Source organism: Alternaria arborescens (genome assembly GCF_004154835.1).
Source record: "Alternaria arborescens strain FERA 675 chromosome Unknown contig_1, whole genome shotgun sequence".
NCBI lineage: Eukaryota > Fungi > Ascomycota > Dothideomycetes > Pleosporales > Pleosporaceae > Alternaria > Alternaria arborescens.
Genome location: NW_021167856.1, coordinates 1,831,389 through 1,844,544, shown reverse-complemented (window position 1 = coordinate 1,844,544; position 13,156 = coordinate 1,831,389). Strand labels below are relative to the sequence as shown.

The following is a 13,156-nucleotide window of genomic DNA, read 5'->3' as shown; positions in this document are numbered from 1 at the left end:
GACTTGTCTTCCCGTCGTGTTGCGCAAACGCTTCCCGAACCTGGTATTATTTCATACAACTCCTTCTCTGTTTGGTATCGTGTTTGCCTTCATCCTTTCATGCGACGGAAGATCTGTTTAGCTCGGCGGGTGATGCTCCGATCGCCGAAAGTAAACCGACCCCGGACTCTGCGGGGACTCCGCACCGGCGACACTTTTTGATGCTATTTCCGCACGTTTCAACGTCTTTGAATCGCATAGATGAAGCTAGTCTAGAGACGGCGTTTCTGATCCAATTGCGGCGAATTTTGGAGATGACATCTTCCGGTGGCGCTGTAGATCGTACACAGCCTGGGGGGCTATTAGCATCAGTATAAGAACCGGACACTTGGCGCAATGTTTAGTAGAACGTTGTCTTGATAAATCCACTTGTTCCTGAACCAGCTCGTTGGTAAAATATAAAAGGGGCATAGCACTAGCAATCATCATGAAACTCCAGTCATCCCTACCATACCTTCTCGGCTTCGGCGTCACAGCCTCGGCGCTACCACAGAGCCTTACCGAAAGTCACAGAGGTGCAGCTTCAAGGGCGACCGTGCCAACAATCTGGGTAGCCGGCGACTCTACAACTGCACCTGACGGCGGGCACAATGGCACGGAAGGTTGGGGACAATACCTTCAATACTCATTCGGCACCAACGCCCGCGTAAACAACTCTGCTTATGCCGGACGATCCGCGCGCTCGGTATGTCTCCTTTTTATGCAGAACGGAAATCAAAGATACTAGGTTAACACATGACAAACACAGTTCACACGCGAAGGTCGTTTTGACAGAATTGCCCAAGCAATTCAACCCGGAGACTGGGTGATCATCGAATTCGGCATCAACGACGCAGGAACGCTCACGAATGGCTCGACGAGCTCAACAGGAGACAAAGGCCGACCGCCTTGCCCCGGTGTAGGCGACGAGACATGTACAGTGATTTTCAAGTAAGTTCGCCAAATAGTAGCATCGATCGGTAGCAATGGCTGATATATGTCTACGCAACAGCAACGTCACAGAAACTGTATACACTTTCCCTCACTACATCAAAACTGCAGCCTCCAAGTTCTTGGACCTAGGCGCATCTGGCATCATCATTTCGGAGCAACTTCCTACTAATGTTTGGGAGTCTGGTACTTATACGTTTAAGCAGTCAAGGTTTGCTTACTACGACATGTTGTCCGTCCTCGAACTCGGCGGCCCATCAGCGCATGTGTATTTTGTGCAACATGGAAGTTACGCCGCGCAAGCACAGAAGTTGCTTGGCAAGGAGGTAGTGGACAAGGAATACCCGATGGATCATACGCATACGGCGCCGTTTTTAGCGGATGTGGTATGTATTTTCTCTCCACCGTCTTTCCCACCATGAACACCTGGGCGGTTCTTTTACTCTCTTCTCCCTACATTTCTTCCTTCTTCATTGTTTCAGTAAACGTTCGAGTTCTTTGACTAACAAATGTAACAGCATAGCCAGGCTTTTGTACTAGGTCTGAAGTGTGGAACCAGCCCGTTGGCGGGATTGGTGGTCAACGCTACGGCGAGGATCGAGATGGAGAGGGGAAGTTGCTTGCCAGCTAATGCTACGTTGCCGATCTAAGTGCTAGTTCTGGTATTTTTATGCGTGGCAGACTTTGGAAGAAGACATTGGTGGTGCAGTTGTTATTTTGAGAAAAATCGGAGACGCCGGGCGCACTTCTCTCATGATTATGATCCTCTATTCTTTTGAATGTGGAAGAAGATATATTTTTGTGAACTTTCAGGTTTGAAAAGTATCAGAGAAGGCGAGAGCGTCCCTCATACACCATATGAATCGATGGTTGAATCTTCCAAAGACATGTCATTGAGGCGGGCGGATTTTGGTGGTGCAGAGAGGGTATATACTGCTTTTGGAAAACAGAAAAACAGCTCTCATCGCAGTATATCTCCATGTTTTGAGTTTTGGGTTTGTGTTATGAGAGTGTAAGTGATATAAAGTCGGCGTGAAGAGGGAAAAACGAGCGGCCTGTTATACGGTTTCCAGAGGCTTCGAAGACGGCGAGCACGCAACTCTCAACATGATTTGATCATTGAGAGCTTTCGGAAAAAGACATTAATGGAACTAGCTTTGTTTTGGTGATATAGTGAATCCTCTTATGGCGAGATAATAGGCAACCAGGAGAACAGCAGAGAGACCATGTCCTCAGCATTGACAATTTTTTTTTGAGTTTTGTGCGCACTCTTGGAGTGGAAGTAGAAGGATGAGCTGATTTTATATGGCGACCAAGAGGTTGGTTCAATTTGGAACGCCCCGGAGGCGAGCGCATCTCTCTCATGTTAAATGGTGAGAGTTTTTTTTGGATTCCAGGCAAATAAACTTCCTAAGTGGAGGATTTTGTGGTACAGCGTAGCATCGTGTGTTGAGTTTTTGAAAGGCGAACAGGCAAAGACAGACATAGTTGGTTCTTTGTCATGTTTTTGAAAATATGAATTGATTGTTTAGATTATTGGAGTAAGTATAAGACCTTGAATCGATGAGCCATTTATATGCGCGACCTATTGCGCGTAAAGATGTAAACGGAACCTCACACATGTAAATCACCATAGACACTGCACAAAGATCTTTTGTTGATGACGATGACAAATTGGTATCATTACGCATTACTATCCGCCATCTCCTCATCTCCGCTATCATACAAATCATTCCTTGATCTAATTACATGGCTCATAGGCCTCATCCACTAGATTAATTCAACAATGCTGCAGTAGCATCGTCCCATCTCCTAAATCTGTTGCTACACTAGCGAACAGATTTAACCAGCCTGGTAAAGACCGAGAGCGACAACGTGAGGGTTGATCATGCTCAAGTTGAAGGGAGTAAGGAAAGGGTTGGCGTCGGTCAGAGCAACGAACATGGTGTCGTTGACAGCTGGGTCACCCTCGTAGACCTCACCAGCGGGCTGGTAGGTGTAACCAGTGTTGTTGCCGGTGATCTCAAGAGGAGTGTAGGTCAAGTTGAGCTGCGAAACCCAGGCGACGAAGGCAGGGGCGCCAGCAGCGGTGTCAGTGATGTAAGAGTTGTTGGGACCGACAGCAAGGCCGGGGTTCTCCCAGGTGAGGTTGACGAGCTTTCCGGGGAAGGAGAGGGGCTCAGAGCGGTTGCGGGCGATAGCAGGTCCACAAGAGTATCCGGGGTGCTCGGTACCGTTGATGTTCACACAGCTCTCATCAGCGGGGATGGTAGAGTCGGCAGGGTCAGCGACACGGTCGCCAGCAACCTCATGGGGCTTGGTGTCGTTGGGAGAGAAGCGGTTGGGGTTGGGCTGGTTGTCGATGAACAGAGCTGGGAAGTTTTGCCATGCGAGGCGGGTGGTGTTCTCGGGGCAAGAGCTAATGTAGGGAGCAAGGTAGGTCCATGCCCATGACTGGGGGATACCAGTCTCGAACCATACGGGCTGAGGAGGAAGGCCGAGCATCTGGCGGAAAGAGATTTGTTGGCGGGCCTCAGTGGCGATGGACTGAGACAAGAGGTTGGCAACCTCGCGAGCGTCCATGTGGGCAAGGAAACCCCAGACACCGGACTCACCGAAGCGAGTAAGCTTCATGTTCCAGTCGATGAACTCGCGGACAGTGCGGTAGGGGTAGTTGTAGGTGCACTGGGGAGGAGCAGTCTCGCCAAGCATGTTGGTAAGGAGAGTGGCGTGGCCAGTTTCCTGGATAGCCATGAAGGCAATGTAGGCGCGGTCCTCAGCAGTGAGACCAGCATCTAGGAAATCCTGCTCGGAGAAGACGGCAAGACCGTTGTTGAACGAGTCAAGCTCAATCCATTCCTGGTAGAGACCAAGGGTGATGGACTCGAAGTCGAAGTCGCTGTTTACCATGTAGCGAGGCTCGGTTCCGTTGGTACCAAGACCACCAGCTGGCTGGTAGGGAATTGGCATAGGGTTCTGAGGCTTGCCGTCGGTGTTGTAGTAGGTAGCCGTGGGGGCAGGGCCAAGAGGAGGGATGACAGTGCCAATTGTGGTAGGTGCCTTAGCAGCTCCAGTGGTGGTAGGAGTGCCATCGTAGGGTCCATGGCTGGTGGCGCCAGTGACATCTGAGCTCCTTCGGGGAGGAGCTGACCCAGGTGCGGTGGGAATGGCAGCAACCTGGGAGTCGGGGCCGAAAACTGAAGCGGGAGTTCCAGCTGGCATGAAGGTGACGGAGAAGCTGGCATCAGCGTCGGTGTAGCCAGCGACGTCACCAACTTCTTGGGGCGCCACGCTGTAGCCGTCCTGAGGAGCAGGAGCGGCAGCAGCAAGAGCTGCGAGCATCGAGGAGGTGAGGAAGCTCTTAGTCAACATCTTGAAGTCGATTGGCGGTTCGAAGTGTTGTGCGGTTCAAACAATGGGCGGCGTCAGTAATGGTTATATACGCGCGTCGAGCATCAGTGACCGCATCGTGTCGACGCTTGTTCCTACAGATTTCGAATCGATGACTACAGGCGTCGTCGCCCGAATAGGCTAAAGAGCTATGATTTCATGACTTTACGGTTACGGCAGTGCAGGCCGCAATTATCGAAAAGTCGGCCACGACATGGGATTCTCGGGACTGGCATCGGGAAGTTGTTACGAGCGAATCAGACTATGCGCTGCTGAACATTTCCTGATCAAAGCTCTTCAATGCCTGTGCCAAACGCTGGGCGCTGCGTGAACGCGTGCGTACAGGGGTTGTGTTTCCCAAGATTTGCCGCATTCAAACTACGTGACGACGTGATGACATGGTGGAACTGTTTAAGTTTTGAGCCGCTAGTGCTCCCGCCCCGCAATAGATCAACAGCCACAACTAACAAACCGGGTTTCTTCCAAGGCTTCTGGCAGGTCGCCAGTGCTCTTGGAGAGTAGCTTAACGCTTAAGCTTACACCTGGGCCTACATTTGTTGCTGAGAAATTGAACGCATTCTCGACTTGTGGACACTCGCCTCCGCGGAACGCCAGCCTCGCGTGGCCACCCCAGTAATTCAAATCGCATAGTCGCCTCAGGCCCCCGATAAACATTACTATCTGCAGGTACCGAAGCAGGCAAATCTCCGCTTGGCTGTTCACCGATGCGCTCGTGGAAGCGCTCTCCACAGATCTTGGGGCGTGCGGATCGAGCACATTACAGGCCTGCCCCCAAAAAATAACGTGCATCTGCGAGATGGACAAGGAAGATGAGAATTTCCGATGCAACTTGCATGCATGTATAACCCTTACCTAAGCAATCGAAGATGACGTTAGATCCACGCATCTCCGGCCGATGTTTGACGAACGGCGAACATCATGGTGCTACGCAAGACGATTATTGGAGAGCAGCAGCTAAACAAACGCATTGCGTACTCCTCGGGATGGCAAATTATGAGCTTTGGAGCTATAGTTGAATTGTCATTATTTGTTGCTTCAGTTATTTCGCGCGCGACATCGGACCCCAATTCTCCCTTGGAGCGAGCTGGTAGCGGACGTATTTGCCCCTGTCGTGGTCCTTGCCAAGCCTCTCGTCAAAGTTGACTTCAAACTTGGTGTTGAGGTAAGCTGGCAGATCTTTTGCGGGTGTTGTAGCCGACACATGGCCGCCATCTTCTGCGTTATTTTGCGCTCCAGGCGCCGGATCGGCCGGTACTTGAGCAGGCGCTGTACCGGCAGTTGACGTTTTTGTATACCCACTCCCGCTTGATTTGGCTAATATGGCATGGCCTGCGCTTCCTGACTTGGGCAAATTCTTCAGCGGCGCTCTTTGCCGCGTCCATTCGAGCATAATGTGCCAGATATCCCTCCACGACGCGTCCGTTTTGATAGAGCCCGGTTTACAGTGGCTCATTGTCACTCTAAACCCCGCGTGTCGCAACGCTCCGCGGATTGCCGCCAACGGCGGTGCAGAGCAGTGAACTATCTTTGCTACCGAACTTGGGATGAAAAAGAATGGGTGGTGGTCTATCTCTGCAGGATCGGACTTCGGAATGAGGGGGTCAAGGACTTGAGTCTTTTGCGCCCCGTTCGACTTGTCCAACTTTGTGCCAAACGTGATCTCCTCCAGAGCTGTGTGTAGCATTCCTTCTATGCGATCCATGGTCGGATACGTCTCACGGTCGACTTCATTCAGCTGCGCTAGTACTCTTTCGATGAATCCGACATTATGCAACGGCCCGCCGTACATTGGTCCTGACAGGTGGGTCTTGTGGCCGCAATGCTCGCAATGTTGGTCCGCGGATGGCCCCTGGGCAAAGCCATGCTTGTACATGGGGTCGCCGTTCTTATTTTTTGTGACCTTGTTGCGTGCAAGGAATTGCGTAGTCCATGCACCGCAACCGCTTTCGCAGTGGTAAACGAGCATGGTCTTGCCGGCGAGCAGCTTGACGTCGGTGGGGGCTTTTCGCACTCTAACAAATACTCGGAGGTAGTAGTCGATGGAAAGCGACAGCAGCGGTTCTATAGCCATGCCGTATCGAGCAGCCGAAGATGCGATGGCGTGCAGGACTAGACGGATTCCACCTTCATGGCAAGGTTCACCCTTGAACGGCAGTCCACCGTATTGCGAATAAGTTTTCTCGAGGTAGCCGTGCGATGCAAAGATGGCAGAATCAGTGCACGTTATGCACAGTAGTCCGTCGTCGTTGATGGCTTGAATGGCTGAATCGATGAAGGGAGCTGCGGTGCCGTATGGATCAAGGTCGATGGCATCGTAACCCTTCTTGTCACAGAAACTGTACATGTAGGCTATGGCATTGCCTGTGTTGGCCGTAACTCTGTCTTCGACCTTGTTGTGCTTGACGTTGAGCTTGATGGAGTCGACGGCATTCTGCGACATGTCGTTGGACGTGATGGCGGTCGCGAAGGGAATCTCCTTTGCATATCGTACGGCACGAAGACCGGTCGCAGACAGGGCGTCCAGGATGCTGAAGGGTGGTCTCCAGGGTGTCCGTCCACCGTTTGTACCAGCAGCCTCCTCCTCAGCTGCTGCATCATCCAATTCCTGCTCATTCTTAAGATTTTGCCATGTCCTCTGCTTCTTGGGAGGGACAGCGCCCTCCCCGTTATCTTCCTCTGCAAGCTTCCTCTTGTTCATTGATGTGTCCTCGGCCCCAGAAGTATCAGTCGCCCCATTCACACCATTTGTAGCCTCTTCTGCCTCGCGCTCTTTTTGCATCCGCTCACGTCTCCGCTCGTTCTTCTTCTTGAATTGCTCATGCTTCTTCAATTTTCGCTGTATTGCGTCTAGGCCGAATGTCTTGATCGCAAGTACGCTCAAATCGCGGTTGAACTGCTGGATAGGATTGTAGAAGACCTGTTGCTTCTGAGTTTCCTCCTTGGACAGCTTTGGGTCGGTAGACGTGGGGATGCCTTGAGGAACAAGAATATGCGCCAGGCCCTCCTTGATGGTCGTGTAGTCTTTTCCCTCGTGGCTGATATGCTGTCCGGCTTGCGGTGTCGCATCAATAGTCTGCGCGCCCGCGTCGGTCATCTGGACGTCGGGCGAGGCCATGGTGAGGGAAGTGTGGAATGCGCGTGGGAAAGAGCTACTGATGGCGCATGCTCTGCGGGGGAAACTTGGAAGGATCCGAGGTGTGCGTAGACAGCGTATCCAAGATGTGATAGAGGCCAGATTGAAGGTCGTGCTGGGGGTGAGTGCAAGACAAGAGATAATTGTGGCTTGTGCAAAGAGTCACGGCGCATCCACGGCCGCTGTCGCGTCGAGCTCCAAAATTTTGGCTTCGGAGTTAAGCTTAATTTTAGCGTCACCGCGCGACCCTCCAGACTTCCCCGCGCCGACTATCACTACCCAGCATGCGTGACAAGCATGTGAAAACAGGCCTTTTGCGACTCTGTCGTGTCAACACACACAGTATGGCAAAATCAATGCTCTTGTGCAACCCCGTAACAAGAGATGTCGAGTGTATGCATTGGCAGCCCTCATAGGCCAATGGGTAGGTGGCTGCCTGGAGGAAGGCTGAGACTCGTGCTCCGTCTCACTGGCCCCTGGACGCCTCAACCACGACTTAGTATCGTCGTTCGGTCTTCTTCCTTATCCAACGCTCTCTCAACCACCTCTCACATCTGAAGTCGTTATCTTTGTATATTCACACTTGATATCGCTTCGCATTTGCTGGTACATCATCATGGGCAGAGCATCCGACCCTTCACCCAGCTACCGCGACGACCCAGAAGCTGTCTCCCTCCACACCACCCCCGACGACTACACTTACGATGACGCTCCCGAAATCTCCGGTCTTCCTCCTTCATACACCGACAGCGAGGCCGGAAACAGCACCACCATCACACCAGACATTCCCATCCGCCATGTCCCACCCCCAACTACACGAACCAACCACAACAGCCCGTCTTTCAAGCACGGCAAACCCGTCGTAACCTCCACGATAAACGTCCTAGAACCCCAGTACGACACCAACCCCTCCGAACTCGAGTCTGCCCTTCGCTCCTTCGCAAAGGTCGCCCCAGTCCCTCTCGTCTATATAATGGGTACGCACCGCGAGACAGTCAAGAAGGGCGATAAGAAGGAAACCCAGCACATCACCGACTTCCGGCTCGTCATCAACCTGCAACGCTACCTCCGCCCCAACTTCGATGACAGAGACACTTCGACAATGTTTCTCACGACCGTTGAAAACAGCGAGAAAACACATCGAGGCACGATCCTCAAATGTAGGGCTCCGGGGTCTACACAAGATATCGAAGTCGGCGGTGCGCCAAAAGCGGGGTTGACGGAATGGTGCCATATATACTGTGCTTCACCCCGAGCCCTTCGGATTTTCCGGCTGCGGCGTGTGGTGACGGGGCTTGACGAACAACATCTCAAGAACAGGCTCGAGGGAATCATCAGATCAACGAATTATCGTGGGAACATCGCCATCACGTTCCCTGTTGAAGACGAGCATGTCGATTTCTACACAAGCTCGAAAGTGAACACTTGGAGGCTCAAGACGTGGGTGTGTTGGATCTTCTACTTGACCTTTTTGTGGATCTTCAGCTGGCCGGTGCTGTTCTTTGCGACCAAGAGGTATGCTGTCGTAAAGGCCGAGTGGCCATTTTCGAAAGTTGATAGTCAGATGATTAAGGAGTATACGACGGTTAGTGAGGAGGAGTGGGTGAGTCAGTGGCAGGGGGCGATTAGGAGGCTGGTGCTTGATCGCTATGAGGGCGAGGCGAGTGAGGAGATGATGAGGGGGGTCATGGAGAGGGATGCCGATCCGCCTATGCCGGGGACGATTCGGACGGGGCATGCAGGGGTGGATGGCGCGGTAGGGTTTTTAAGTGAGGGAATCAGGGTTGCGAGGGCACTTTCGGGGGGTGAGGGGTTGGGCAGAGGGATGCAGGGTGGATGGGGGTACGATTCGTGATTGTCATTCAGGGTAGGAAGGATTCGGAGTATTTTCATGGCTTGCTTCTCTATGGTTGTTGGCATCCTGTACTCGCCATCATCCAATATATATCTCTTACTATGCTACAGCGTACATCCCACTGTCCTCCACCCAGCCTCCTCGTTTAATGTCCTTTACTTCCACTCCCAAGCCTCCTCCACCACCCACTCAAAGTCATGGAATTTGACCACAGCACCAACGCCCAATACCTCAGGCCTAAACGCAACCCCACAAGGCACAAACCCATCACCAATCCTAACACTTCTCTTCCACTCCCCCTCCTTATCCTCTCCATTCTCCCCATCCTCCCATTCCCACCGTTCAACAGTCGTCTTCTCACCAGCCATCATAATCCCCTGACAATACTGCCCTAACCGAACAACCACACCCCTCACCCCCACCGCATCCGCCTGACACCTCATAACAACACAAATCTTACTTCCAGCCTTATTCGTTGACACAACGTCCTCATCCTTCCACATCTCCTCGTGCGTCTTCACCGCATCCAGCGCAGGATGAAACCCATGCCCCACTTCCAACGTAAGTTCTGGCGCAATAGGATACATGTCCCCCTCATCAACAGGAATATCAGGACTTCCAACTGCATACCGAGAATCGACCCAGTGCGTCCAAGTAGAATGCGTGACGTTCTCCCACGTGTCTTCCTCGAGCCGTTTTTTAGATTTCCCGTAATGCGGACCGCTGGGTGGCAAGGTGATGGGAACGGAAGAGGAGGTTCCGGCAAAGGCCCAGTCTAGTTTCTGGGAGTGTCCTTGGTTGGGGTTCGGCTCGGTGGTTTTGAACGACTTGTAGATGCGGATATCGACAAAAGTGTGGTTGGGGCTTGTTAGTACCACGGTGGATGTAGGCTCGAATTGGTGGGAGGGTAGGTTTAGAGGGTTCTTGTCGGGCAGATGGATCGAGTAGGGGACTTCGACGTTTGGAGGAAGCGGATAGGGCAGGAAGTAAATATACTCGCGCTTGCTGATGTTGGCCGAACTGGGGTCTTTGAGAGTAGGGATGGGACCATGCGATGCGGTCGTGATAGTGAAGGAACTATCAGCAGTTTGTGTTGCTTTGCTCGCTTGTTTCGAGGGCGAAAGGTTCTTGCTGTCGGAAAGAGAGGTCATGTTGTCTACTTTGGGCTCAGGAGGCGTGCAGATGATATCGCTATGACTGTAGGTTGATCGATCGCTGAGATCACCCAACACTTCGATCGTTCAAGACGCTTCGACAAGTGTTTATCTGTGTTAAAGCGGGCTGTTTTTTCTTGGGTTCCGTTATGTTCTTGGGTGTTTATGCTTTTAGAAGCGAAAAGATGAGATGAACTGACAGTTCTGTGGTTGGCCTGTATGAGCTAACCAGGTGGAGAAGCTTATAGGCGAAAGAGACGATGATATCTGAAGAAAGAATGAGTAACCGTATGAATCGAGAGAAATTGGATTCGAGGCAAAGAGACGTGACTGGAAATCGGCAAAGATATGAAAGACACCCGGTAGATGATACAACAAAGACGTCGTACTCAAGACACAAAACGTGCGAGAAGCCTACCGTTTCGAACGCAACGACGGCTACTTTACTAAGAGAACCGTCGCACTGTATGCAAAGTCTAAGCTCGGGTATACTTGCAATCGAGCTTGGAACTTTGTTGTGTGGTGAGGTACGTTGCGATAGAAGCCGAGGTGGGGTTTACTATCATAGCAATAAGGGCCCCGCTAAGCAACTTCGTCCCTTTATCAAGAAGCGATCAGCAACGATTAGATACAGAGTGATTGATGATTTTGATGTAATTCTTGGTGAATGCTAATTGGCTCAGGGGTTGCCGCCCGACTATTGCAAGAAAATCACGACCTGTCGACTAACACTCTTCGATCTTGTGAGCTGGCGTCGTCGCGCTGGGAGCAACGTCAATTGTAATTCAAGTATCGAAATTGAGTAAGTTAATGGCGTTCCAAAAGGATGAATGCAGCTTCAATCACCCAGTAACAGCAGACGAATTACCCAAATCGCACTAGTGATTCGACGAAGCCGTGGTTAGTGGTGTGGACAAGGTTGGCGGTATGACAAAAGGACAACGACATGAGTAACGGGAGGCACGGCTTGCATTTGCAAAACTAGGTATCATTCACATGCTGTCATTTATTTTGACAGACCTAACCATGACGCCGCCCATGCTGGGAAAGCCCACGCTGGGTATACCCATTGTCGAATCGTAATCCTGACTTTTGTATTGTCGTAAGCCATAGCAAAGAACCAAACCACTACTTCGGCGAGTAGCTTATTTCTTCTTGGAGTCAGCCTCCTCAGCCTTGGCCTTGGCGCGCTTCTCCCGGACACCGACAAGGCGGGCCTCAGAGCGGGCGGCACGGAGGGTCTTGTAGGCGTTCTCGGTGGCCTCGTAGTTGCCGATGGGGCCCTCCTCGAACTGAGCGACGTTCTTGATGGGCAGAGCAGCGGCGGTGGATTGGACGAGGTTGTCAGCGCTCTTGGCGGCCTTGACGTCCTCGGCGGAGGCGTCACCCTGCTTGGTCTTGCCGTTGCGGCGGGGGAAGAGGATGAGGCGCTTCCTGTACTCCTGGAGGCGCTCGACGTTGGCCTTGAGGCCCTCCTCGGAGAGGTTCTGGCGGCGAGGGTCGACGGAGATACCGATGGTACGGGCGAACTTGCGGGGGATACCGGCAGCTGTGATGCATTAGACGCGTTCTGCGCAGTTGGGAAGATCGGGCATACCCTTCAGCTCAACGAGAGAGAAACCACGGCCGGGACGGACACGGCGGTTGTACTTGACGGTAGGGCAGCGGACGACGGGCCTGAGCTTGTCGACGGGCCTGGGGGCTACCTTCGCAGCCTTGGCAACACGAGCATTGCGTCTGGAGGACTTCTTGCCAGGCTATTGCACTGTCAGATATCTGCACACAGGCGCCACTACTCTCAGCGACGTGAGAGGGGAATTACCTGGTCGAAGTGCACGCGGACGTAGCGTTGCCTGATCGAAGTTAGCACAATGCCTTGACGTGCCCAATACCCAAATGCAACTCACCAGTCCTTGTGGAAATGGTTCTTCTGAATCTGCTGGTTGTGCTTGATGGCCATTGTGTCGGATTGTCTGCCCTAATCAGCCTTTGTCCTTCGCTCGTGTGATCTTGGAGAGGCGCGCAGTCTCGATGGCGAATGTGTGCGATTGCGCTCGATCGATTGCGCGCCCTGGATATGGTAAACGTACCGCGATGGCTGACCTGTGGGTTAGTTTTCGTGCGGCTGTCGGAAGGAAATCTCGAAGTTCGACAATTTCGAAGGGCGCCTAGCGTGTGCGAACCGACCTTTCGGCGATACGTTATGCCGGCGTTAGCGTGGTTAAAGCTAAGGTTTGCGTGCAACACCAACAACATTAGTGGGCTACCAGAACTAACTGTAGTCCAGACGATAAGGACTTCGGATGTTGGTCGCGTGCGAGATACCATGCGATGACTACAATGACTTAATATTCTCAAGTCGCATTCGTAGCTCATGTGTCATACTGCATGGTACATCTCCTGCCAAGTTAGTCACTCAATACAGTCGCCACGATGAAACTGCAATTATTCTGCTCAGATTTAATGTTGAGACCTTCGTCCTGAGAAATATTTTGCTGCATTTGCTTCGGAACAAACCATAACTAACAACCGAGAAACCCCTAGAGTACCCTTTCGTATCGAGCACATTATGTACACGAAGAGATTATAAAACGCTACAGTATATCCAAACAAGTCAACCTATATCAGTGCACT

At 52.1% G+C, this 13,156-nt stretch overlaps 6 protein-coding genes across 6 annotated transcripts; 2 read left to right on the top strand and 4 right to left on the bottom strand.

Annotated features, from left to right (window-relative positions):
• Positions 1 to 466: 466 nt before the first annotated feature.
• Positions 467 to 1,619, top strand: AA0111_g715 (hypothetical protein; the record flags this gene model as incomplete). Its single annotated transcript, XM_028653452.1, has 4 exons — positions 467 to 724; positions 788 to 969; positions 1,031 to 1,355; positions 1,488 to 1,619. 4 exons carry the CDS (start codon positions 467 to 469, stop codon positions 1,617 to 1,619), a joined length of 897 nt encoding a protein of 298 aa, XP_028512056.1.
• Positions 1,620 to 2,811: 1,192 nt separating this feature from the next.
• AA0111_g714 (hypothetical protein) lies at positions 2,812 to 4,341 on the bottom strand (the record flags this gene model as incomplete). The annotated part of the gene is made up of 1 exon (XM_028653441.1): positions 2,812 to 4,341. One exon carries the CDS (start codon positions 4,339 to 4,341, stop codon positions 2,812 to 2,814), a length of 1,530 nt encoding a protein of 509 aa, XP_028512057.1.
• Positions 4,342 to 5,419: 1,078 nt separating this feature from the next.
• AA0111_g713 (hypothetical protein) lies at positions 5,420 to 7,495 on the bottom strand (the record flags this gene model as incomplete). The annotated part of the gene is made up of 1 exon (XM_028653430.1): positions 5,420 to 7,495. The coding sequence occupies one exon, from the start codon at positions 7,493 to 7,495 to the stop codon at positions 5,420 to 5,422; it is 2,076 nt and encodes a 691-aa protein (XP_028512054.1).
• A 634-nt stretch (positions 7,496 to 8,129) lies between these two features.
• On the top strand, positions 8,130 to 9,368 carry AA0111_g712 (hypothetical protein; the record flags this gene model as incomplete). The annotated part of the gene is made up of 1 exon (XM_028653419.1): positions 8,130 to 9,368. One exon carries the CDS (start codon positions 8,130 to 8,132, stop codon positions 9,366 to 9,368), a length of 1,239 nt encoding a protein of 412 aa, XP_028512055.1.
• A 155-nt stretch (positions 9,369 to 9,523) lies between these two features.
• Positions 9,524 to 10,519, bottom strand: AA0111_g711 (hypothetical protein; the record flags this gene model as incomplete). The annotated part of the gene is made up of 1 exon (XM_028653408.1): positions 9,524 to 10,519. The coding sequence occupies one exon, from the start codon at positions 10,517 to 10,519 to the stop codon at positions 9,524 to 9,526; it is 996 nt and encodes a 331-aa protein (XP_028512052.1).
• Positions 10,520 to 11,667: 1,148 nt separating this feature from the next.
• On the bottom strand, positions 11,668 to 12,482 carry AA0111_g710 (hypothetical protein; the record flags this gene model as incomplete). The annotated part of the gene is made up of 4 exons (XM_028653397.1): positions 11,668 to 12,071; positions 12,120 to 12,279; positions 12,345 to 12,375; positions 12,430 to 12,482. 4 exons carry the CDS (start codon positions 12,480 to 12,482, stop codon positions 11,668 to 11,670), a joined length of 648 nt encoding a protein of 215 aa, XP_028512053.1.
• Between the last annotated feature and the right edge of the window lie 674 nt (positions 12,483 to 13,156).